We start from the raw sequence: 26632 nt of genomic DNA, 5'->3' as shown, positions 1-26632 counted from the left end.
TTTTTGAGACAGTCTCACTATGTAACCAACCCAGGCTAGCCTCCAACTCATGATCCTCCTTCTTCAGTCTTGCAAGTCCTGGGACCTTTTTACCTTTGTATTTCAAAAACAAATCCATTTTCTAGGATGGCTATGCTGCCACGGACACGGTTCACAACTTGCTTATCACCCATGTCTTAGTCAGTGATTATTGAACATGACTGTGTGCTAGGCGACAGTTGCTCTTTCACTTTACTGTACGATGTCAATATGCCACATTCAATGCAAACATGTAGGGAGAAGACAGAAGGAGCAAAGGGAAGGAGAATCTATTCTGCCTTAGAATAGAGAGGGGTGTGTGGGGGGTGGGTGGGTGGTGATGCTGCTGCAGCCTAGAACCAGAAGTTGACAGAGGACGAGGAAAAGAATTTCAAGATAAATCATCTGGGCTGATGAGTACATGTTTATATCATCATTGATAATCCAGAGTATGTGAACAACAAGCTGGGTTCAATTTTATGTAATCAAGACACAAGACAACAGTCACTGACAGTGTAAATATGAACTGTGAAGTTGTGTACAACAGCGTTGTGCTGTTTTGGGGATGCTAGTAATATTTATCAGATAAGCCCACACCCAAACATGTATGGTAAGAGGAAAGATATAAGACAACCCCAGCCATTGCATAAGTCCAAGGCGGATTCTTTATGTTTGAAGTTCTATGAAAGTGACATTGAAACTAAAAGGAAAAGTTCACTATTAGTGGACTCAAAAGCTATTTGTGGGCTATGAATTGGGTTCTCAAGGGTCATTTAGCCCATACTTGTGTTGGCATTTGGCACAGAAAGGCATCTAGACCACAAGAATGGTATGTACTGAAGGAGAGCCACACCATAGTCCCCATTGTCTTTAGTGTCTGGAGATAATCTCATCGTCAAGGAGGCCATTTCCACACTGATTTTATTTAGACTCCCTTCCAGTTGTTTGTGTAATAGAAAGGGCAGCATGCTTTCATCCAGCAAATATTTAAAATCAGTTCTACAGAAGACTCACGATAGAACATTATTCAAAAAGAATTCTTCCACTTTCTTTTTGAATCCATGGAGACCTCCTACTGACAACCACATTCAAACTCTAAATATCAAATGACTCAGGCAGTGACTACATTGGGGATTACTCGGATTTATAGAGGACATGCTTGCCAAAATCCTGAGCTGTTCCTTCCTTCTTTCTCTCACCCTTTTGTAGGTTACAAGAACCAGGTCAACCCATGTGCTTCAGGCAGCAAGAGTGAAAGTCATGACCTACTTCTCCTCCTTAAGAAATGTGGCAGGCTAGAAGTCCCGATGAGCCCCAGGACAGCTCTCTGACTTCTTTTACTGTCACAGGCCCTGCAATTCCAAGACTCACAGGCAGTGGATAAGGAGGCTGTGCATGGTTTTCCAGAAGTCAGCTATGTTCAGCTAAATCATCTTGCTTAACCTCTATTCTCTCATTCACGTGGAGTAATGGGATCTGCAGTAAATCTCACCAGACAGGTCTCGGAAGGTTTCTGAGATATTTCTGGGATTTTGAAATCATCTGCTTTGTATGTTTGCAAAATGACTATTGGAACTGAATCAGCAATTGGACTGGAAATAGTTTCTCTTGTAATCATTGGCTACACGTAATGATCATTCTCTTATTACCGTATCAAAGTTCCCGCTCTTGTAAAATAAATCAAAGAGGCAGATCACATCTAAACAATTAAACTCCTCTTTTGTCTTTATAACACACTATAACATTGTGGAATGATTTTTATTGAAGTTTCTAAAATTACATGTTTTTAATTTGGACTGGCCCCAGAGGTTGAAATTTCAATTTATGAAATTAGCTTGTCTTGAAGAAAATGCTAGTCCCACCAGTGGATAAATGCGTAAACTTGGAGGAAATTGCTGAATCTGTGTTTTCTTTTTTTTCTTCTCTTCTTCTTTTGTCAAACAGAGTCAATAATGACAATAAAAGAATAAAAATACACGCACAACATGCAACAACCCATTAGTTAGAATGATAAATTGTCATGATCTCAGGGCCTCTCTACAACTCTAGCATTTAGTTTTTTTCTGATTCATTTTAAATTAATGGTATTGAGTGCTAGATATTAAACCCCAGTGAGCCTCGGTGTGATGATGAAAGAGATGGGAAGACAGAGATGAGAATTTTACCTGGGTTGGGAAATATGTGAGGTGACAATACAAGCCAGTTGGTGACTGTTGACTTCTGAAGGACTCCTAGAGCCTTAGTTTGAACATTATAAGAAATATTTTGTATTTCTGAATTTCTTTCCTGATGTGTAATTGCCTTAGGATTTGTTACCCATTTACGGAGACTGAATAGTGGTTAAAAAATCTGAACACAGACTATATGAGAACATTACTGTATCATTGGTTAGTCCCTGTGGCTGGGGTTATCAGCCTGTTCAGTGTTTTCTGTTAGAGATTGACTCTATTTCTTTTGAGTCATCCTTTCACAGATGGCAGGCCATTTGACCCAATTCAAGCACAAGTGGTGTTCAGGGTTGTGCACAGTACACAGCTTGGCAAAACACCAGGTATGAGGCTAGCTGCTTGGTTTCTATGTGATGAGTTCTCTTATGGAGGAAACAGGACCAAACTTCTTTCACTAGGTTCACAATGCCCTAAGAAGGGTATAGTAATATGTATTTGATATGGTTAACACATTGTCATGGGCTTGAAGCATCACATTTTAATATTTAAAAAAGATTTATTTATTATGAATACAGTGTTCTGCCTGCATGTATGCCTATGTGCCAGAAGAAGGCACCAGATCTCATTATAGATGGTTGTGAGCCACCATGTGGTTGCTGGGAATTGAACTGAAGACCTCTGGAAGAGCAGTCAGTGTTCTGAACCTCTGAGTCATCTCTCCAGTCCCATTACATTTTAATATCAAGGAATATTTGAAGTGGTCCTTTTTGTTATTGTTTTTTTTTTTTTTTTTTTTGAGACAGGGTTTCTTTGTGTAGCCCTGGCTGTCCTGGAACTCTTTTTTGTAGACCAGGTTGACCTCGAACTCACAGAGATCTGCCTGCCTCTGATTCCTGAGTGCTGGGATTAAAGGTGTGTGCCACCATGCCTGGTAATTTGGGCATTTTTAGATATCATAAGCACATTCACTCATTCAATAAGTATTTATTGTATGCTAAAGAAGGTCTGAAGACCAGTGCAAGATTTTCTCATAGAAGCCTCTGTTCCTTACTGGACTGCAGATCCCTTCTAAAGCAGAAGGACTACACTGTCTCCATTTTTCTGCCTCCAGGCATCTTGTAGAAGACACTCAGCCCATGCAAAAAGCACACACTGCATGTTTGAAAAACAGGCTGCAACCAGGCCAACTGTTTATGCCCGTGACCCAGATAGATACTCATTTGTAGGTCTTAGTCATCTTTCATGTTAGAATTTAAGCACAACGAGAATGCAAATACCTTCTCCCTGAAGAATATGTTTGGCTGCAGGATGATGTTAGACCTTTCACTTAGATTAAGTATATAATTTATTTGCCTATATAAAAAGAAGACGAAATCAATAAATAGAAACTCTACAGGGACTCGTGAGTTTCTGAGTGTGAAAATAACAGTTTAAAAGAGGACTCCTCTCTGTCTCAGATCCTCTTTCAGGCAGCCCAAGAAAATGAGGAAAGAAATCCAAACACACAGAAGGTTTTAGGGCCGAACATTTTGATTCAATATGTTTTGCTATAAAGTATTTGGCCTTGTTAGAGCATTTCTCGCTCCGTGTTCCCAGTCTGTGCTTCATGGTGAGAAAAACAAATAAGACGGTGATGTGCAAAATGTTCTTTTCAAGTGTGTGGCAGAAAATTTGAGAAAACACATATTAAAGGAGCGTCTTGTAATGCTAGCCCCTTTCCAGAGGCCCGCCTCAGCCAGTTTGGCCCCATATTTATTGTATTAAGAACTTAGCTCACTAGGAGCAAACAATCTGAAGACCCTCTTAGAGCCACCTAAGATAAGTAAGTACCGTATTTCACCATGCTCTCAAATGAAATCTCTTTTATACTCTGTCTTTTTGCATATGTGTGGTAAAGCTCTAATTAGAAAGTTTTATAATGGAGGCATACAATTCCCCAATTTCTTATTTGCTTGAATGAACTTTTTACAAGCTGAGGTGTTCACTCTGGCATGGGCTTATTCCAGACTCTGTAATCAGTGTACAATCTGTGCCTCACAAAGGCTGGCATCCTCTGCTGCCAGCTCCTTCCTTCCATACCTTTTCCGTGGGGTAATGCATTTTAATTGCTACCTCTCTGTGAGCTCTTACGTCGCTGTCTCTGGTCAAATAAACACTTCCTTTTTTAAAAAAATTTATTCAGCCCTAACATCTTGGCAGTTAACAGGAGGATAGACTCACCACAATAGGTTATCTTTAAGATGATAAAGGCCCCAAATTGGAGTAGAAGGTGCAGGAAATGTAGTGTTCACCTCAATATTGTTGTATTGCCTAAAGGAAAGCAGGCATCTGCCCGGCTTAGCACGGAGCTGTGCTCGGATCCACTAACAGTTACTTTTAGAAAGGTTGGTAGACTAAATTCCTTTGGCAGCAGAAAAGGCAAGGAATGGTGAATGGTGAATGGTTAACAACTGGTGGCTGCCAATTAGCAGTGTATATGATTCATTCATCAAGCAGCACCATAAGGAATAACTACAGGACAATATGGACTGGGTGCTCAGTCCCTCAATTAGTGTGGCCTCAGCTCTTTGAGGCTCTGGAACACAGTTGGGCAGAATGTTTCCCCCAAACTTCAGGGTCATTTGGGTAAAACAGTTACTTTCAGAGTAAAATGTCTCTTTCTTCTTTCATTCATCCCTCTCTCCCATCTCTCTTCCCTCCTTAAGTACTGGAGATTGAACCTAGGACTTCCCACTTGCTTTGCAAGCACTCTACCACAAATCCATCCTGACCTTGTTCTCTTGATAACCACAAACTGGTCAAAGATTCTTCTCTCTCATTTCTGATTCTGTATCTCTCTCCCTTCCAGCATCTTGCCCCCTTTTTTTGCACAACCATCCCAGTGAGAAGCCTTTCTTAGTATGAGGCAGAGATCAGACACGACTCTGTAAATTAGAACAATGGGGGCATTTACAAAGAAGAAGGCCAAGTAAAGCCACTGGGCCCACAGACCCCTGTACATCTGAGGATGCATAGCTGGTTCTTCATAACAAGGGGGGGTACTCACCAGTAGCCTTTTCAGGGTTGTTGCACATGAAGCATTGCCATGCCCCTGCTGTTTCACTGAAGCCAAACACGTCAAAGAACCTCACTTCTTCCAGATGGAGCTGCACCTGGTCCAGATCCTGTTTCAGGAACACAAAGTACAAAACAATGAGCATGCCAGCCTGCTTCAGAGCTCCTGACACCAGAAGAAGGGCATGTGGAGTTGGACTGGCTGATGCTAACTAGCAGTGCTGGGACCAGGACAGCATTGAAAGGGGCTTCTTTTGGTCAGCCTTGGAAAATAGTGCTTAGCTCACACTCTTCCATGTAGAGTGAGGGAACATTGCTTCAGGACCATGGCTTGGAGTTCAGGGAGAGACACCAGAACCTGAAGTGGATCAAAATTTTACTTCATTTGAAGCATCTCCAAAATTTCCATAAATCGCACTGTGGTTGAAGGAGATGCTGCTGGAGGAATGGCTCTATCTATGTATCTATATTATCTATATCCATCGTCTACATCTATCTATCTATCTATCTATCTATCTATCTATCTATCTATCTACCTACCTATCTATCCATCTAATTTGTTTGTTTTATTTATTGAGACAGTGTTTCTCTGTGTAGTTCTGACTGTCCTAGAACTCACTTTGTAGACCAGGCTGGCCTCAAACACACAGAGATCCACCTGCCTCTGCCTCCAAGTGCTGGGATTAAAGGCATGCGCCACCATTGCCTGTTTGAATTGTTTTATATTTAAGTTGCATTTAAAATCAAGAACTAATTATTTATACCTCAAATATCATTTTCATAAGGTTGCTTTTTTAGAGAGTGATGGAAAATACAGGGATGGGCTCATTTGCCCTCATCTCCAGTACTGTTTAGCCTTATGATTTATGTTAGATCTATATGAAGATATTGTCTTCTATTCCACAATACAGCAATGTTGATTTTAGTGGGAAATCATCTCTGAAATTGTTTATCAGTAATTGTTTTTTGAGTAGATGAGTGGAATCTGACACACTATGATGGCTCATTTTTAAATGGCCTGTGGCACCCTGCCCATGTGCTCTTCTTTTGGAGGCAGAGAAGAAAATGGTCTTTAGACTGTAAGTAGATGGGAAACTGTTAGCCTAATGAAAAGGAGTTTCTCTACAGTACTCCAGGGGTTCTCTGGTTATGTATATAACCTGTATCCTGTGTTATCAGGCAGCAGGACTACACTCTTGAGAGGTTGGTCCTCCCAAGAAGGACTTGTGTTCTTGCTAGCTTAGCTTGTATGCACTCCTTCAGTGTATTTTGTGTGTGAGCACTGGTGTGCTATGACTTCGCGTTCTTGCCTGTGGTCCTGAACTTTCATCTTTCCTACTTGTAGTAATAACTCTTAGCATCTGGAAAGGCTAAGTGATGCTTGTGGAGTTTTCGTGGCTTCAGATGGACCAGAGTAGAGAACGGGAAATGGGTTATGCAGATCCTACCCCAGAGCAACTGCTTCTCCATTTGAAGACACAGATGAGAAGCATACTAGACTCTGAGCCTTTTGACACTGGAACTCAATCTGCTTTAATAACAGCTGCATCCCGAGTGTCTAGTGTAGCCATGGGAGTGGAATAGCATCATTGGTTTGTAGGCCCAGTATAAATCTATTTGCCAAAGAGCTATATGAAAAGCATAAAGGCAATTAAGAATTATTCTCAGAGAACCTTCATGCTCACCAGAAGATAAGCATAGTGAGGACAGGGATTTTGTTTGTTGCATTGGATGTTTGAAATCCCAGCCTCTGGAAGTGCTTGCCACAAAACAAGCATTAAAGAAACCCTTCTGATGAAAACCAAAGATCAAGCCTTTCAGTATCTTTATTAAGACAACTATGCTTTACAGTCTCAGATTAGACATTTTTGAGCCTTAATACGCTGGATATAGTATTTTGCATTCTTAGCATTAGAGGCATTTCAATAGTTCCTGCATGCTCACACACACACACATGCTCATGAATGAATGTTGTTTTAACAAAATGATTTAGAATGTGTTTATTGGAAAAAAGAGACTTTTTAAAAAAGCATGTTCCCCAAAATAAAGACCAAAGAAGCACCTGGGAGCTTTGTATGTTTCAAAGAATAAAATCCATATTAAAATTTATGGGGAGAAAGCAGATGTTCATAAATATCTGTTTCAAAACTGCACGGTCTCTGAAGTCTGTCCGTGGCCATCGGCATGCAGATCAGTCTTTGTTTCTCACACAATTAGAGATCAATTCCTCATTCCCCACAAACACTACTAGCAAACAAAGTACCTAAATAACACGTAGAGCTTCCTTTATTTTTCCTGTTCTGAGACCAGGAATGTCCCAGGTTGTTGCCCATGATCCACACTTGCTTTGGCAAAAAGTTACTGGAGAAGTTTAAGACAGATGGTGGGCTGCATCCCAGGGCTTGAATTCTGAAGCCAAGAGCAGGTTTAGCCCTTTGGAGGATTGAGGTGTAATGCAAAGGGATCAGAGTGAGGGAGATAGATGGTAGTTACAGGAACTATTGCAGTTGGCAGCGACAGCCGACTTTAAATAGACAGATGAAGCACATGTAATTTCAAATATCTGGAAAACCAAAGAAAGTCACAAAACAAGCAAGTGTAGACTACCAGTGATAACTTTTGGGATTTGTATTTCTTAAATGTGCTTTGGGTCATTGTTTCAAACTTACCTTTACCCTTCTGAGCCCTCAATTTTGCCCCAGAAATGATATATGGCCATATCTCCTTCCCCTTCCCTCCTCCTTTCTTCTTCTTCAAAACAAGAGAACTTGTTTTGAATATTAGTTTAGAAAATTACAAACTTCCTTTTCTATATCTAAACTACAGAAGAATGATAAAATAGTTCACATCTAATTCTCCATCCCTCTCTGGGTATTTCAGTTCTGATGGGATTGTGGCAGATGGGCCCTCAGATGACATACCAACAATTTTCATTTCTCAGTGTTGAACTGCTTGTATAACCTTTGTATAATCCTTGTATAACCCTTGAGTATTGGAGGCTTCTAGGTCTTTTTAGATGATGACAAAGATGACAGAATATCAGTTTCATAACACACACACACACACACACACACACACATACACACACACACACCCTTACATGCATAAGATCCATCTTGCTAGTTGACACCTACAAAGAAAGGCTTTCTGGCTTTGAAGAAGCAAGAAACTTGAGGAAACTATGAGTAGCTTTTAGTAGGTAGCAAGAGATCAAGAACTGTGCTTGTCCAACAACAAATAAGTGTTTTTTTGCCAACACCCTGGTCTTTTGGCTATTCTCAAAGAAAGATGGTCTTATTCAGAAAAGTCGGTCTCCCAGGTACCCTTCAAATCAGGTCTCAGTAAAACCCAAGCAACAATGAGCTCACATTGTTTATGTATGTGGACTTAGGAAAGAGTTGCATAATAATACCAGTAAACATGTTCTGAAAAGGATTTCTCTAGCAAGTGTCACCTAATTAAAAAGGCTAAGAAGTCACTAGTGGGAAAATGGTCTTGTGAAACAGTTGTTTAGATGTTTGTCTCCAAGTTTAGAAAAAAGTAGTTAATGAAATGAAGAATCTGGAAAACCATAAGGAAGTCTCTTGTAAATTCACATAGGGAAAAACAAACCAGGCAGCGGGGAAAGATGAGCGGACATTGACAACATTATTTCATTATAGTCCATAAAACTGTGTGTGTGTGTGTGTGTGTGTGTGTGTGTGTGTGTGTGTATGAGAGACAGAGAGAGGAAGAGAGAGGGAGAGACACACAGAGAGAGACAGAGAGAGACAGAGAGAGAGAGAAAGTAAGGGGGCAACAAGTAGCTCAGTAGACAAAGACACTTGAGTAAAGAGGCTTTCCACCAAGCTTGGTGACGTGAGTTCAGTTCCTGGAATCCATGGTGGAAAAAGATAACCAACGCCTCAAGTTGTCCCCTGACTTCTATGTGTGCGTTTGACTTATATGTCATGCTCTCCTCTAAGTACATAAGTGAATGTGGTATTTGTTTTAAAGTGTGCAGTGGGTTTTGGAGCTCACACCATGGTCTATGTACTGAGAGGGAACTGTGAAGAGTTTTCTAGAAATTAGCCGAAGCATACATCTGGAAGAGCTTTGTCTTCTGGCACATTTACATTCTGTTCCAAGGCTTTCCATGTTCAGAAAGAAAACACGGGCTCGCCTTGTATGCTGTGTGTGCTTCTGGTTCTAGGACTTCTAGCCTGAAAACCAAGTATCTTATAATAAATAGAATTGAAAAAAAATTCAAGAAGTCGCTATTCTTCTTGCACATTAATAAGGACTCCATGCCTTAATTATTTCCTGGGTGCACACCCTAATTATATGTAGTCCCAGTTGTGAAATCAATTTACTGAGGGAATATAATCAACAATTCATCTGTCATTGGACAGGCATAATGGAAGAAACATTATGTTGAGTGCACAGATTAGCAAGAGACTTTAAAGAATGTCCCTCCTCTAACTTAATCTTTTCATTCTTTCAGCTACTGAGAAACACTGCTGCTGAATGCAATTAATAAAACACAGTGTGAGAGCAGCTGGTTCATTGGGGACTATAGATAAAGGGATGGAGGCAGCATAGTTCTGCAGTCCCAAGAAGTGGGACAGGACATTGCTTACCTCCATGTGTGGTAAGCAGCTTACTGTGTGAGCTACTTACTATGTGGCTTTGAACCTTCACTGAACAAAAGCTCTTTCACAGGAAGACTGGCCTTTATGCTCTTTTATCATTTTTGGAAATACGATGAATAGTGCTTTGCCTCTAGTATATTTCAATGAGTTGTTATTTTTATAAATTGAGGTACGTAGATCTTATTTCTAATTTATATCAACAGTAACATTTGGACTTTCCATTTTCATGTTTATTTGAGTGTACTCATTAAAGATGTACAAAGTATTTCTTTTTCCTGTTTTTCAGGAAATGAGTCTTGCAGTGCTACCCAGGATGGCTTCAAACTCTTGTGCTCTAGAAATTTTGCCTTCTTGGCTAGGACAACAGCTGCAAGACCCCATATTCATCTAGAGAACATCTGTTTGAATGTCTAACCTGGTAGGTGAGGATGTAGCTCAGTGGTAGAGTACTTGCCTAGCATGTGCAATGCCTTGAGCTTAATAACCAACAATGCAAATCCAATCCAATACAAACACTACAGTGCAATACACCCACATCTCTATGAGTATCATAGGAATTAATTTTATTTAACAAGTATTTTGAATAAAATCAGTAAGTGAAGACGTGTAGGAGTCTGAATTCGTTGATGTGGCATGCTGGCTTTTGCCCCAAATCACTAGTTCTCAGCTGGATTCAACATCAGGAATCCTGGGAGACCTCTTATAAGCATTGTATGAAGCTCTCATCCATGGCAGCCTGACATAAGTCTGTGGTCAGGTCTGGGAACATATGCTTTTCAACAAACTTTCCAAGTTTTTCTGATGTATATACTGCCTGGAAAATTCTACACCTTTGGGAACAAATGTGGAGATGGCTGACCTGTGTCTATAAATTGGTATTTGAGGAATTCGTCAATTTCCTGGTACATCTGCTCATACTTCCCCACAGTATCTGGTTTCATGTGACAAAGTATGTAGTCTGTTCACAAAAGCACAATTTTCATATTTAAAAATCAGAACACATCCTTATTCTCAATCGTTTGACTTGTGAGATGAGCTGTGCAAATCACTGGGCCTAGTTTCAGCTCTGGTAAATGTTTTGGTGCTTGAGGAAGAAGGAGGACACCAGGTCGGAGACAGACACTTAGCAGTGGCATCATGGAGTCAGTCTGGACACGTAGGTAGGATTCCGTATCTCAGTCTTCAACATGTATGCCACATGCGAGACAGGCTCCACTGGCTCTCATTTTTATAGCCTGAATTAATAAGGGGAATCTAGGAGCGCATATCCAATGAGGGCCTTCGGCAGGCTTCCCACTGTCAACAGAGACCACAGACAGATGAGGGCAGATGAGGGCAGTTGTGACCCTGGCTGTGGCAAGATTAGAACTCCCACATTTGGTTCATGGTAGAGAGGGTTCTGGAGAACATCTTTATGCAAGAACTAATCAAGATGGTATAATATGATGCAGGGGGAGGAGATTGGTCCTGCCTCAATTTGATATGCCAGGCTTTGTTGACTCCCAATGGGAGTCCTGCCTGTTTCTGAGGAGTGGATGGGGAGGGGTAGAAAGGAGGCAAAGTAGGGAACAGGAAGAGAGGAGGCAGGGGAAACTGTGGTTGATATGTAAAATAAATAAAAAATTTAAAATTAAAAATGATGGTATAATATTTGGTTTAGTTCAGAAGACAAATCTTCACATCCACCTAAAGATAAGGCAAAAAAGAATTTGACTAGATAATGTAGGTTAATAACGTAAGATTTTAAACAACAAAGTTTATGGAAAAGGTCACAGAAGAGTATGGGACCAAGTGGAAAATGAAGGTAGCAATTTGGGTCAGGTTACACAGGCTTCATCTGTACTTGATAAACGTGTTTTTTTTTTTTTTCTTATGTGTCCTAGGCTGGCCTTGAACTTGTTATATTGCTGAGGAGCATCTGGAACCTCTGATGTTTATGTCTCTGTCTTCCAGGTGCTGGGATTACAGATGTGTGCCATTATGTCTAGGTTTTATATGGCGCTGCGAGTGGAACCCAGAACTTTGTGCAAGCTAGGCGAGTCCTCTGCCAGTGGAGACACATCCCCAGCTCCACATATCACTTCTTCATAAATCAAAATTATTTTAAATTCTGTATTGTTAAAACCAGCAAAACACCAAGAGAGCTTTGACATGGTTATTTTGGTGTCAGCAGTAAAGTATTAGATTTTTAGAAATTATGGCCAGCATTTTATGTTCTCTTTTTGTGTTGAAAACCAAAGAATTTCTATTCTACTCCTCTAATTGATAGCTGTCACCAGCATTTACCAAGTATGTGTTGAGCATCTACCGTGTGGCACAGACAGGCCTTTTTGAAGGCACCTGCTTTTCCCTCCTTTGGTAAGAAGATGAGGGGACCACATTACTCAGCCACAGGTGTTACTCTGCAGGGGGCAAAGTTCTTCTCTTACTTCCTTTTGTCCCTGATACCACCCTTTCCCTGAGACTGGTTCCCTCTTTCTACTGATTCAGATACTTCTTATGATATGGGTATAAATAAACTCATCATAATTAAAATGTTCAAGTGCATTTAATACATCCACTCTACCATCCCAGTTAGGTTTCTGTTGCTGTGACAAACATTATGACCAAAAGCAACTCAAGGAGGAAAGGGTTTATTTAGCTTATACTTCCAGACAACAGTCCATCACAAGGGAAGTCAGACCAGGAACCTGAAGGTAGGAACTGAAGTAGACACCATGGAGGAATGCTGCCTTGTTCACCCTGGTTCATGCTAAGCCAGATTTCTTATACAAACTTGGACCACCTGCTCAGGGGTGGCACCACCCATAGTTGGCTAGGCTTTCCCACATCAGTCAACAGTTAAGACATTTTCTCATGACATGGTCTCAGGCCAATACAACCTGAGACTCCTTGCATGCATCAAGGAGGACACCTGCTGAACATCATAGTTTTAGTGCTGTGGAATTTTCCATCCTCTAGATATGACACAGCCATTACCATCTTGAAATCAGAGCAGTAATGATTATCTTCACAAAACCTTCACCTGAGATTCTAGTCACCCATTCCCCCACTCTGGTGGTCTTCCTCAGTCCCCAACTACATACAATCCTGCCACAGCTACGAGTCTCAAGAAGTACTAAAATATAGAGAGATGGAAGATTAACTGAAAGGGGACTCCATGAAGCTTTATGGAGGTCATTGCCAGTGAGATTGGGTAGGACTTTATGAAGGTCATGGCCTGTGTGATGGGTAGGACTTTATGGAGGTCATGGCCTGTGTGATGGGTAGGACTTTCTGGTAATGCAGCTGATTAGTGGTCACACATGCTCCTTTAAGTAACGTTAGACCCATGTTCTTTTATATAAACCCAATATATTCACTGGTTCCACTTGCTGCACTTGGATGGAGTTCTTTAGTGTGTTGGCGTTGTACCTGGGGTGTGTACATGTTTGTTCACCTCTCCCCAGGAAAGTCATGTGACTACCACAGTGCACAGCTGGCTGCTATTTACCCTGATGTCATCTGGCTGACTGACAGTTGCTGAGCAGCACAAGAGAGTGTCTTTCCACAGATCACCTCAAATTCAGAAACTGAATTACAATTTCTCTTCAAGGCATATTAGTTTTATGATGCCAAGCAAGGCAGGAACTCATAATGAACACACCTTTAAAATATTCCTGTATTTTTTCTTTTAAATCTCAGCTAAAATTTGGGAGGAAACTCAGCATGCTCAGAGCATTCCAGTCCTCCATCTTTCTGATGCAGTTGAGCACGATCCAAGTGTTGCTGAGCAGCTTTTTAATTTTTGACCATGTGTGCATGACCTTGAGCTAAGCATGCTCAATAATGTGTTTGCCACCTATCCTTTAACTGTGCCCTTAAACTGAGCATGCTCAGGAACGTGCACACCCCCAATGTGCTTTCCTAAGAATATGTGTGAACTCAGTGCATTTGGTTAAACTCTCATATCACCAAAAGTTTGAGTGACTTTAAGTCAAGTCGTCGTGAAATGAGGTTTATTTATATAAATATTTCCCCTTTGATTTCTATCCTGGGACCAATATCCATTCTTTAAAAATATATATCAATGTTTAGTAGTATTTTTGTTTTTACAACTGGTATTATACTGTAGACTTCGTTCTGTTTGTTCCACTGAAGATCTGTCTATGAGGGCTTGGTGGGTAGAGTATGAGGAGCTGAGTGTGGATCCTAAGAACTCATGTAAAAGCCAGCAAAATGCTGCATTCTGTTAACCCAGTGCTGAAGAGTTGGAACAGAGACAAGTAGACCTAGGATGATCTCTGGCAAACCTTTCTAGCTGAAACAGTGAGAGCCAGGATCAGTGAGACATCCTGTATCCAAATAATAATAGTAGCGATGATAATAGTGATAATAATAATAATAATAATAATAATAATAATAATAATAATGTGGAGAGTGGTGGAGGATAGTGGATTGTCCATATGTGTAAGCATGGGTGGATGTACGTACCCTTTACATGCACAAACATGTATGTACGTGCATACGCATACACACATACACAAGCAAGTACCACTCTTCATAGTATCATGCGCACTAGCCACATTTCTAACAATTTCCTTGGTAATGGGTACCAAGGGATATATAACCTTTGTATTCACATGAAACACCAAACAAATAATATCCTCACCTGTCTCTTTGTGGTCTGAGCAGGGATGGTTCTGGGACAATTTCCCCAGAATGAAATTCATGGGTCATAAGGTGTTCATGTTGGACTGTTGAGATTTGTGTGTTTGTGTGTGTGTTTTGTATGAATGGTTCTGCAGAGTTAGGGCTTCTGAGAAATCTTTAGTGAATGGTGGGACCTAATTCATGGCTGACTAGAAAGTGAGATATCATCTAGAGAGATTTATTTTCTTAAAAGTATTTACAATTCAGTGTGGGGATGAGATCAAAGATTCTGGGGAAGTCCATGTCTGTGTGGGTGTCTGGTGGAGACTTTGGTCTCATCTTTCCAAAGGGCAAAAGTAGAAACCCAGGCCTCTTCCCAAGGAGCATGGCTTCTTTCTTCCCTCTTTTCAGAAAGTGAGGAGGAGGATGCTGCCCCCACGACATAAATGATCAGACTCATCTTTGCAGGGTTCTTGGCCTGAAGTTCAGGCCCGATAATGTGTTAAATGACATCTGGTTCTCATTGTGTTGCCTCAGAACTAACAACAGAAGCCAAAGGGAACTGGCAAGGCTATTTGCTCTCAGAAAATAATAATCTGCTCAACCCTAGAAACTTGGTTTCATGAGATATTAAACATTTTGTATCATGCATATCCTCAATGTCTTTGGGTTCTGCTGGTGTGTTTTCCTGAATGACCTTCAAGTTCACATTTCCACTGGCCGAACAGCAGGGTTTCTTTTTCCACCTCATACTGGGAAACCTTTCTAGGTTCAGAGTTCTCTGGGAAAATTAGAGTGTAAGGTTTTCTTGTGTCTAAATAGGCTTTGGGGAACTATCAATGCACAGGGCTTGATTGTATCTGATGCTTGCAACAGTCTGCAATGACTTCTTAAGTGGTTGCTTCTTAAAAGCCATTCACACTTCTATAGAGAACATTTTGTTCTCCTTCGTGATTGCCTCTTGATGGAGAGGTGTTCCAGGTTCTGGGAATCAGGGCAACCATTTTTAGGAGCCATTTATTTTAATATGCCAATGCATGTCAACATTTGAGTAGCATCTAGCTTTAAGAATTATTTTGTTGCTGGGCAGAGATGGCACACACCTTTAATCCCAGCAGTTGGGAGGCAGAGGTAGGTAGATCACTGAGTTCGAGGCCAGCCTGGTCTACAGAGCAAGTTCCAGAGAAGCAAAAGTCTACAGAGAGAAATCCTGTCTCAAAAATCAAAACAAGACAAAATAAAAAAAAAAGAATTATTTTGTTGCTGTGTTAACTGCTTAAAGTAGTAAAAAGGGAGATAAAACTGGTTCTAGTAGGCAGGCTAGATGGGTCGGCAGTAAAGAGCACTTGCTGCTCTTCCAGAGGATCAGAGGTGGTTCTCAGGATTCATAATGGCCGTTCTCTTCTGGCCTCCACTGGCACCTGCACAGTCCTGGTATGCTTTCATAAACACACACACACACACACACACACACACACACACACACACACACACACACACACACGAGAGAGAGAGAGAGAGAGAGAGAGAGAGAGAGAGAGAGAGAGAGAGAGAGAGAAAGAGAGAGAAAGAGAGAGAGAGAGACCTTAAAAACAAAATAAAACCCAACTCGTTTTCAGTGCTGATAGCCCCACCCCCAAAATAAAACCCAACTTGTTTTCAGTGCTGATAGCCCCTGCCCCCTACAAACACGGGGAACACTCCTCAGACCTTCCAGACTTTCTGCAAGAGATGTTTCAAGCACAGCCCACAAGTGGCACAGTACATGGAAGGCAAGGAGTCTCTTTTCTGCATGTCCAAGGAAAGCCGCATCATGATGGAAGCAGAGTGGCCGCAGTGGGCAGGCTGAGTCCATGTTCATGGAAAGAGGAATGTCACAGAGAGGCGTGTGTGGAGGCTTGTGTGTGTTGAGCCCAAGTGCAGATCAGATCAAAGAGGATACTGGCTATGCAGAGGCAGGAACATTCTGAACTGGGATGCAATAAGAAGAGAAAGGGCCCCATGTGCCTTAGACAGAAGGTATCATATCCGTGCTGCTGGAATTTAAAATGTCTTCATTTAGTCATTCAACAGACGAAGCTCAGAGTTAAGCATAAGTGAAGTAACAGAGATTGAGGTAGATGCCGTTGGCAGGAAAACTACTCTGTGTGTGAGAAGTGGATTCAGCATACTTGTCTATTTACACAACGGGAGCTTATATGGATGCTAAAGTGAGGTGATCTACATTCATAAATATACTTGAAGCATTATTATTATTATTATTATGATGATGATGATGATGTGTGTATGATGTATGCGCATATTGAATGACACAGGGATTACTTCACATAGGGCTTTTGGGGAAATGCACATGACATGCTACAGTATAAAGGACAGGCTTGGAGCAAGAGGACCAGAGCTCACTAGCATTCTGGGGAAAACATGCTCACTTCTTCTAGGCTTCCAATGGGCTGCTCCAATTGCAAAATACTGTGACCCCTGAACTTCGGGGAGGAGCTGCCACAGCCTTCATGGGTAATTACACTACTTCGAAAACTGTAGAGAAATAATAAAAGTAGTAAAAATGGCATTTAAAATGAAGCTAAGCCTCTTTTCACTATAAAATATAATCCTTTGGATCTTTGAACTAAATAAGTATATGCAAATTTTTCTGAAATGAATGACTTGTATCAGAAACACCGATGTTAGGTGCCTGAGGAACATATTTAATTTTCTAAAAGCAAGACATACTTATCTGCCTGTTTTTGTTAGCTGGTTGTCAAATCTGGGAGCAGTGGATGTAATGGGGTGCCGACATAGAAGGATGTGAGGCAACACGACTGTTTCAAGGGGCAGTAATGACACGCACATGCTTGACGGGGCCATAATGAGGCAGAGAAATAGAAATGCACACAGAGATACACATCGGTAATGATGTAATGAGATGCATAAATGGATGAGGGTAATGATAAAGGCATGGGGGCATGATGTGATTTGTAAATGGGAGCTTTAAATGGGGAGGGTGGGAATGGCAACCCATGATGAGAAGCAGAGGGAAGGAATCCGGTGCTGTGAGTGAGTGGCGGGGCTGATCACATGCGCATGCTGAGGAGGTAATGAGGTAAAAGTGGGATGGGATAATGAAGTTCGCAGATGGAGGGGTGTAATGAGCTGCGTGGAAAGGGAGGGATGACAACAGGCATAAAAGGAAAGGTTTAATACCAAGAAGAAAGAAATGGGCATAGAGAGACGCGAGGACTGAAAGGAGGCGCTGAGAAAAGCGAATCCGGTGAAAGGATGGGAATAACAAGATGAGCCAATTAGCACTCTAATGAGATACCGACTTGAAAGCGTGCAACGAGGTGTGTCCATTTAGGGAATAATTAGACACCCACATAGGATGGCAGTGAAGGAGCAGCTTCTGATGGGACACAGATCAGAGAATTCAGCTCTTACTAAGGCGGTGAAAACTGAAAAAAAAATCTAGACGAGGCCACAAAGGTATTTAAATTAGAAAAGAGATGATAAAGCAGTTGATTTTAAAGACAGTCTCAAGGTCTGTGATGAGATGGGTTTACCACTGCTGTGTACAGAGTCCTGCTCCATGCCAGGACATCCGATCAGTTTTTAAGAGACTCGGTGGGCTCACTACATGGTCCTAAGAAGCCTGTGAGGGAAGGGCCCATTTCTAGATTGAATAAAATGAGCTGCAGTTTGGGGAAACCATTTGCCCAGCACATTAGCACATGGGTGGTGGATACAGGAGTCCTGTCAGCTGGGTTACTACAGCCTTTACCTCCACGTTGGTGTTTTGGAAGACCTCATGACCTATAATTATCAGGATCACTTGATATCTTGGATTCTTTTGTATAGCTGTGATAAGACATCACAACATAGGCAACTTATAAAAGAAAACATTTCAAACACCCTGGAGGGTTATAGGAGCATGGCAGAGAGCATGACAGCAGGCAGGCAGGGCACTGCAGGGTAGCTGAGAACTTACATCAGAATCTGAAAGTAAAAGACAAAGAGCTAACTGGAAATAGCCTGGGCTTTTGAAACCTCAAAGCCCATGCCCAGTGACAAATCTCCTTCAACAAGACCACACCCTCTAATCCTGCCCAAACAGTTCCTTCAACTGGGGACATATGAGCCTATGGGGCTATCTCATTCAAACCACCACACCTAGCAGAGATGCAGTGGCACAGCTTCACCCTAACAAGAGTACCATTTGCAAAATTTGCAGAAGCTCCCGGAACTGGTATAGCTGATTTTTTTGTTTTTGTTTTGGATCCCAGGCTGCTCTTGAACGTCTTAGGTAGCCAAGGATGACCTTAAACTTCTGATCCTCCGGTTGCCATCTCCAGAGTGCTGGAGTTAAGGAGAACAACACCATGTCTGCTGCTTTACATGGTACTGGGGACTAAAGCAGGGTCTCCTGCATGCTAGGCAGGTATTCTACCAACTGAGCTCCAGCTCTGTCTAGCCTTGACCTGACATTTGAAGTAGCTCCCTAAGCACAGGAAGTACTCAGGGACATCAGTGCTGGGTTGTGTGGTGAGCTAATGCTATCCTCAGCTCCAGGGAGGAGGCAGCTATGTGAGCATGAGACCTTTGGTTCACTACGATGAACACTGTTTTTGACAGGAGTCACCAGATCCTATCTATGTGAGGCATTAGGTGATTCCATGGACCATCATTCAGCATGGAAGTTTTTATTCTCCTTTAAAACAGGTCCCCTTCCTTTTAGACTGTTACTCAATTAAAAACATCAGATTATATAGAATATAAAAGTCAAAATGTACTGAAAATAATTAGATTCTGAAAAGTATTTATTTCCTGAATTCAAATAAAACAGAGATCACTCTGTATTCATGTAATTGCTAAGGGGAAGGAGCAATATATTCTTAGATCCACATGTGTGCCAATTCATAGGCGACTCAGGATTCTAACATTAAAAGCAAGTGCCACTGACTGATTGTTCTCTTTCCTTGTGCTTTCTGCCAGAGACATAGATTGATTGGTCTGACCTTTCAGGGACAAACTAGAATTTATATGCTGAAATGAATGCTAAACCTGAGTGACTATTCATATCTAGGAGCACAGGGTCTAAAAAACACATCAAATTCTTCCAGCCTTACCTCAAAACCTTTTGAGGATTGTCTTAGAATTGCTCTCAGAGTATTTCTTTTTATCATAGAATAAGAGAACATAAGAAACACATTTCATTGCTTCCATGAAGTCTTGTTTGCTTTGTGTGTGCGTGCATGAATGTGTGCGAATGTTTTTGTGTGTGGGTGTAGTTGTACCTGTGGGAGCAGGAAGAGTTCAGAGGACAATCTGGGGTGTTGTTTCTCAGGTGCTGTGTACCTTTACTTGGAGACTAGATTTCTCACTGGCCCAGAATTCTCTAAGTAGGCGAGGCTGGTTGGCCAGGGTGCCTCATGAATCAATCTGCCTTTGCTCTCCCAATGCTGAGATCACCAGTCTATGCTATCATGCTCATTTTTTAAGAAACATGGGTTCTGAGAATTGAACGCAGGTTCAAGCACTTTTCCAAGTCTGTGGTTTAGTTTGTAAGGCTTTTACTGAGATGTGTTCAAATTGAGCAGTTTCCTTTCATAATGCATCTGGGCCCAGATAAATTTTAGGTTATTTGTGAAAATAAAACCTCATTTCCAAATGGTGAAACTTTTGTTATGATTAAGAATATATAGCCATAGTGGGTATTGAGGAATGCAGACATGAATGGGAGGATGTCCATCCCACCAGTTATGAGAGTCAAAGAGACATTAAAATGCAGTGATTGCGGTATGTTGAGTGCTTTACTGACATGGGACATGCCGAGGGGGATCATTTTGTTTGGAGGAGGCTTACAGGGGAGTTGTAATAACATAGCATTCCCTACCATTTACTGAGCTCTGACTATCTGCCACTCACTTCCAAAGGATTTTGTACACATTGTTTCCTAGATCTATAACGTCCCTGTGGTTTTCTGCACTTTGCATGTAAAGAAGTCAAGGCACCGGGCAATAAATGAGCAGAAACGTACATGGAAGGAACAGGAGTCAAGCTCTGGTGCTATATTTTTAGTCACCACACTATGATGTTTCATAAAAACAGGTTCGTGCTAGTGTTTGCAGGAACTTATATGCTACTCATGAGAGCAGTGGGGAGATTCCCTCTGCTCTCATAGCGGAACTTTATGCTTGCACTGATCACTTAGAAAACAGTGCAAGCCTCCATTGGATTAGAACAGACATTTCATAGGGACTGCATACCTCAGTTCCCCTAGGAATAGAGTTATTTTGTTAAGTATTTGTGAAAGTTAAAAAAAAATCCCTTGACTGATGCAGAACATCTGGCTGCCTGTGAAGGAATGTTCACGACAGTAGTAAAATCGACATGCTTCATTATCAGTCTGGCTTGAGAAACATGGAAGAAATATGATACGATGATAGACCCAAATATCAGCCAACAGAGAAAACACTTCTATGCTAACTTAAAAATAATAATTTAAAACAAATGTCCAGGATAAGTAAAGTATATGTGGACAGTAGGTAGAGAGAAATGATAGTATATTTTATTAGAGTAGTGTAAGGATAATGGTTTTCTAAGGGAATCCAGTATTCAAAAACAAGATGGTAAAACAACAGATGAGTGTTTAACAATTAAAGAAATCTGTTTTTGGATGGCGAATAGATTGTCATTTAGTTAGGTTCATTGTGGCTACAAAATCATATGTAATTAGTTAGCATAATGGGCCATGGGGACAGGATTGTTTAAATAGGGGCCATGAAGGACAGCTGTTAAGAGAAAAGAATGCTTCCAGCTGAAGGTAAGGATAGTATTTAGGGAGGCAAGATTCAGAATCTGGCTGGGCTTCCAAACTCAGTGGTCCCAAGGCATTCATATCAGACATGCGTGTAGAAGTGTCTGAGGGCTGCATTGCTCCATTCAAGGGTCCCTCACCCTCAGACCTCTCTTCCTATATCAGTCATGTTAATTGAAGATGAATGAATATATGGCCGTGGTTATGGAGAGTTATTAATGCTATATACACCATGGTAAAACTTATCTTGTGTTAAGCTATGGCTCTTTCACTATGACTTTGCAAGTCTGGTGAGAACATATTGTGGTAAGTTAGCTTCATCTACCTTGCCTCTCCAAGGCCTATCTTTGTTAATCTTGACCAGTTTCATAAATGCTTTTGTGGTTGCTACCAAAGTCAACTGCAGAGTATTTTCTGAGCCTGGGAGGAGAAGCAAAGGATACTTGTGAAGAGGAACATAGTACATATCTCATATATTATCAATCAGAAAATAACGGATCCCCACCCTGGATCTAAAGACCGTATATGCACTTCCCAAATTGACTTGCATGTAAGAAAATACTTCATTTTTAATAGTTTGAGCTTTCAGTTTTGGGCTGTATCTTTACCCTTGATCATCTCAAAAATAAATCTCTCTTATGTCTGATAATAGCTGGACAAACTACTATCTCAGATCCAAATAGTTGCTCTTCAGTGTCCATCAGCCCCACTGCATTCTTCTGGGATTTTCTTCTGTGGCTGAGTGATATGCACACATGTGCATACAGGTGCCTGCACACCCCCACACACATTTTCTTCATTTTCTCCTTGAGTTTTGATGACCCAGTTTGCCTTCATGACTTAAAAGCCATCTAATAGTAAAGATAAAATAGGTTCACTCCTGTTTATGATTAAATATCTGTTTCTCAAGGATTGGGCTAGAACTCACCTATAACCTTAACTACAAATGATCTGTACTGCTGGTTCCAGGAAACAACAACCATGCCTGTGTGTCAAATAACCATCTTGTAACCTGACCATTTTTTTCAAAAGGGTTTTATGAACACCTATTGTTATGACTACTTGTTTATGACCACCTTGCAATCATGTCTTTGTTTCAGGAGAAGATTATGACTAACTTGTTACGCTTATGTTCTGTTTCTGTAAGCCTGCCAAATTCTTCATTTGAAATGTCCCTACCCATAAGCTATAAAAACCTTGTCTTCTTCATTCCAATGCTGATCTCTCAAACCCCAATTTAGGGGAAGGAAGCCCATGTACATTGGATAAAACAGCTTTCTCTAATTAATTGCTTGCTTTAACTAATTTGGCCATGATGATTGGGTTGGTGGTCTTTCTCCTCCCATCTTTGCATTAACAGTTCCTAGTTGTAGCCCTTGTCTTTCCTTATTCCTTAGTCACTGGATGAGTTCCCTGGCTTAGCTTCTTCACATGCTTATTCACACCCCTTTTTGTGATTTTACTAGCTGAATATTGTGAAAATGCAGCTACAAACACAGGACAGACACCTCTAGGTAGGCAAGACACTATTTCCTTTGGTTAGATACCCAGACATAAGATAGTGGGATCTTCTGGGAAATCTAGTTTTAGCTTCTAAAGCAGCTTTCATTACGCTTTTCCATAGCAGCAGTAACCTGCATCCCCACAACAGTCTCTAGGAGTTCCATTTTCTCCATTTCCTATTCAGAATTTGTTAACTTTCATCTTTGAGCCCAGGTGAGAAGATATTCCTTTTTAGTTTTGATTCTCATTTTTCTGATAGTTAAAGACATTGAGCACTTTTCCTTTTGAAAATTCTTATCTTTACATTTTTCTTTTCAGGGTTGATAAGTTGGCTCAATGGGTAAAGGAACTTTCCGCCGAGTCTTATAAACTGAGTTCAATCCTTGGGATCCACATGGCAGAAGAGAAAACCAACTTTTGAGAATTGTCCTCTGACTTTCCCAAGTGTCGCATGACACATGCTCTCTCCTCTAAAAGAGTGTGATAAAAAAAAAAATGGGGCTGGAGAGATGGTTCAGTGGTTAAGAACAGTAGCTGATTTTCCAGAGCTCCTGAGATCAATTCCCAGCAACCACATGGTGGCTCACAACCATCTCTAATGAGATCTGGTGCCCTCCTCTGGCCTGCAGGGATACATGCAGGCAGAACACTGTATACATAATAAATAAATCTTAAAAATATTTAGAGTACGTTTTATAAGAAAAGAATACTATGTGAAAAGCACACATCCACAACATGTGCATATTCACAAGTAACACACTGAAAGTGTGCTCACAGTTTTGTTTTTGTGGTTGTTTGTTGTTTGGAGGAGAATGCTCTAATACACCAAGGGCTTCCCTTCTCTCTCTTTCCTCCCCTCTCTCCTCTTACCTGTCCTTCTTTTTCTCCTCTCCATCTCCTCATTGTTTTGGTTTTTCATTTCAGGGCCTTTGCAAATCATTCTCTTAGTCAGGGAGGCTTATCTGACATCTGCTCAGAGGTTAGCAGTTTATACATTTTATCTAAAGGTGAGTTTCTCTTGTGGTCAAAGAAAACTATTAAGGCATGTTGGCACACACTTGTAATCTCAGCATGTGGGATATCGAGGCAGGAGCACCAGAAATTCAAGGACAGCTGCAGCTAAACAGGTTTGAAGCTAGCCTGAGCTACATGAGATCCTATCTCAAAGAAAACAAAAAGTATAGAAAAATCTTAAGTTCTACTGCTCTATACAGGCAAACATTAAAATTTGCTTAAAGAAAAACTACTAACATAGGTAGAGTTTATTTAAAATAATTTTATAAAGAGGAAGGAAGAACAATGGATTTATTGAAGAAATGATGGTCTCCATGGATCACCTAAGAGTATTGCTAATAACTCTATACATGCTTGTGCTGTCCATCCCTTTGTGGGGAGCAGAGCTCTGCTTATCAGAGGACCAGACAGCTGGGGGATTTCTAACAGGCCAGAAATTGAGAGACATGGCATATTTATTGATACACATGACCCAGTTCCCAAGGCATGGGGAAATCCCATATGCTATGGAAATGAGGTCTCCAAAACTATGCCCACTATGGAAACAAAAATATTTAAATGACATTTGCTGCTGAAGTAAAATTTCTAAAAAATGTGTCTTTGGAGATTTGTTTTCAGTCCACATTGCATCCCAACACACCTGACAGTTCCCAGGGTAATTGGTCAGAGAGTTGAAGCATAAATAAAAGCGAAGCTTCAATTCTGGGTGGAACAAAATGAGACCTTTGGATGCTCCCAAAGACTTAGATGTAGTGTTTCAAATGATGGTGTCAGTGTGCTTGAACAGACAAATGCCCAGCTAAGTAAGTAGTGAACTTATGCACAGGATGCAACATTCAGAGCCTTCTGTGAAATTTAAGAGTATGTTGGTAAGGCAAACTAATGAGGGTACTAGAAAGTTGGCTTCTAGGGAAGGCGATGTGAGACAGTGTCAGATGCAGGCTAAGATGCCAAATCTCCCTTTCAGAGCAACTAGGTGGGAGTGGAGTTTGAGATCTGAGAAGCCTAGATGTAAAGAAGGGACCCAAGTTCATGAACACATAACCAGGTGAACAGGAGGGCAGTATCAAAACAACAGAGGTAAGGTTAAAGGGATTAAAAAAAAGATGTAACTAAGAGTTCACTCAGAGAAGCCGTGGAAAGGTGTTCATCCAGTGACCAAGGGATAAACCACAGGGGGGCAAGAGGCTGGAGAGAACAGGATTCAAAAGCTTATTCAGGTGCAAATATTTGATACACTCTGGTCAGGAAGGGAGATATTTGGAAGGACAATGGGCTAAAATGCAGAGATAGGAAACTGGAGAAATGGTTTGGTGGTTAAGAGAACTCTTGGCATTTCCAGAGGACCAGGTTTTGATTTTCAGGACCCATGTCAGCCTGTAACTCAAGCTCCAATGTAGCCAATGCCCTCTTCTGGCCTCCATTGGAAGCCTCACACATAGCATACATACATACAGACACATAATAAGAATAAATTCTAAAGAAATAAAGTTAGGGTTTAACAAGAAAAAGGGAAGAAGGAAATAGTTCTATTTAGGAAGAATATAATAATAAGAATGCCTGTAAGTTCACAGGGTCGGTTAAAACTGTTTTTTGTTGTTGAATATCTGCTGTATACCAACTGTGTGTGCAAGTGTGTATCTGTATCTATATCTTTATCTATCTATCTAAATAAATAAATAAATAAAAGTTAAAAAAATAATGCCAATTTTGGACAAAAAGAGCACATGCTGAGTGGTCAGTGAAGGCTTCTCCATTAATCAGAGTTAGCACTTGTGTATATTTCCTTGTATGTGTATTCATATATAAGACAACCTCAGGTGTTATTCCTTGGGCACAATGCTGGTTAGACTTTATCAACTTGATACAAGCTAGAGTCATCTGGAAGAGGAATTCTCAACTGAGAAAAAGCCTCCATCAAATTGACCTATATGAAAGTCTGTGGGGCACCTTCTTGGTGGGAGCCCATTGAGGGTGTTGCCGTCCCTGGGCAGGAGGTCCTGGGTTGTTTTGCTTTTATTTTTTTTAAGAGAGAGAAAGAAGTTTGGTGTGTGGGTGGTGGATGTGAGAGGTATTGAGGGAGGGGGAAAATAAGTCACAATATATTATATGAGATTTCCAAAAAATTAAAAAAATATATATTTTTTTAAAAAGATAAATAAGTGAAGGGAGGGAGGGAGGGAGGAAGGAAGAAGGGTAAGAAAATTATAGGGAGCAAGGCAGTCACAACAGAGGCAGCAGCATTCTTCCATGGCCTCTGCTTCAGTTCCTGTTTTCCGGTTTCTGCCCTGAGTTCCCGCCTTGGCTTCCTCAATGGTGCACTGTGACTGGGACATGTAAACCCAACAAATCCTTTCCTACCCAAGGTGCTTTTGGCCTTGTTCTTTATCACAATAAGAGGAAGCAAACTAGGATGGAGACCTCCCACTTTTTCTTTGAGACAGAGTCTCTCATTGGCCTGGAACATCACCAAGGAGGCTAAGCTAGCTGGCCAGAAAGCTCCAGGGACTCATCAGTCTTGTCTTCCAGTTTTCCATCCCTGGGATTACAAGTATGTGCTATTTTGTCCAACTGTTTATGTAGATTCTTGGAATCCAAATGCCGGTCCTCTCTTGTGAGGCAGGTGCTTTACAGTCAGGTACTTGCCCAGGTCTCCCTGATTCTTTTAACAGGAAATCCTCTATTAGTACTTTTCCTATAAGGCAATCTTGTAACTTGAACTATGGCACTTACCGATATTGTTTCATACCATTAAAATTTTATAATAGTTGTGCTTTCTTAACATACTTTCATGTGGATAA

General features: G+C 41.0%; 1 protein-coding gene across 2 annotated transcripts in view; it reads right to left on the bottom strand.

The window, feature by feature from the left end:
• Nucleotides 1–26632, bottom strand: part of Veph1 (ventricular zone expressed PH domain containing 1) — a 197341-nt gene that overhangs the window by 20227 nt on the left and 150482 nt on the right. For both annotated transcript variants that reach the window (XM_035451715.1, XM_035451716.1), the window contains one exon: nt 5233–5350. In XM_035451715.1, the coding sequence (XP_035307606.1) occupies nt 5233–5350 (118 nt within the window). The remainder of the gene's footprint in view (nt 1–5232; nt 5351–26632) is intronic.

The sequence above is a fragment of the Cricetulus griseus genome (assembly GCF_003668045.3).
Source record: "Cricetulus griseus strain 17A/GY chromosome 1 unlocalized genomic scaffold, alternate assembly CriGri-PICRH-1.0 chr1_0, whole genome shotgun sequence".
Lineage (NCBI taxonomy): Eukaryota > Metazoa > Chordata > Mammalia > Rodentia > Cricetidae > Cricetulus > Cricetulus griseus.
Note: the sequence above shows the minus strand (reverse complement) of the source record. Positions and strands in the feature narration are given on the sequence as shown.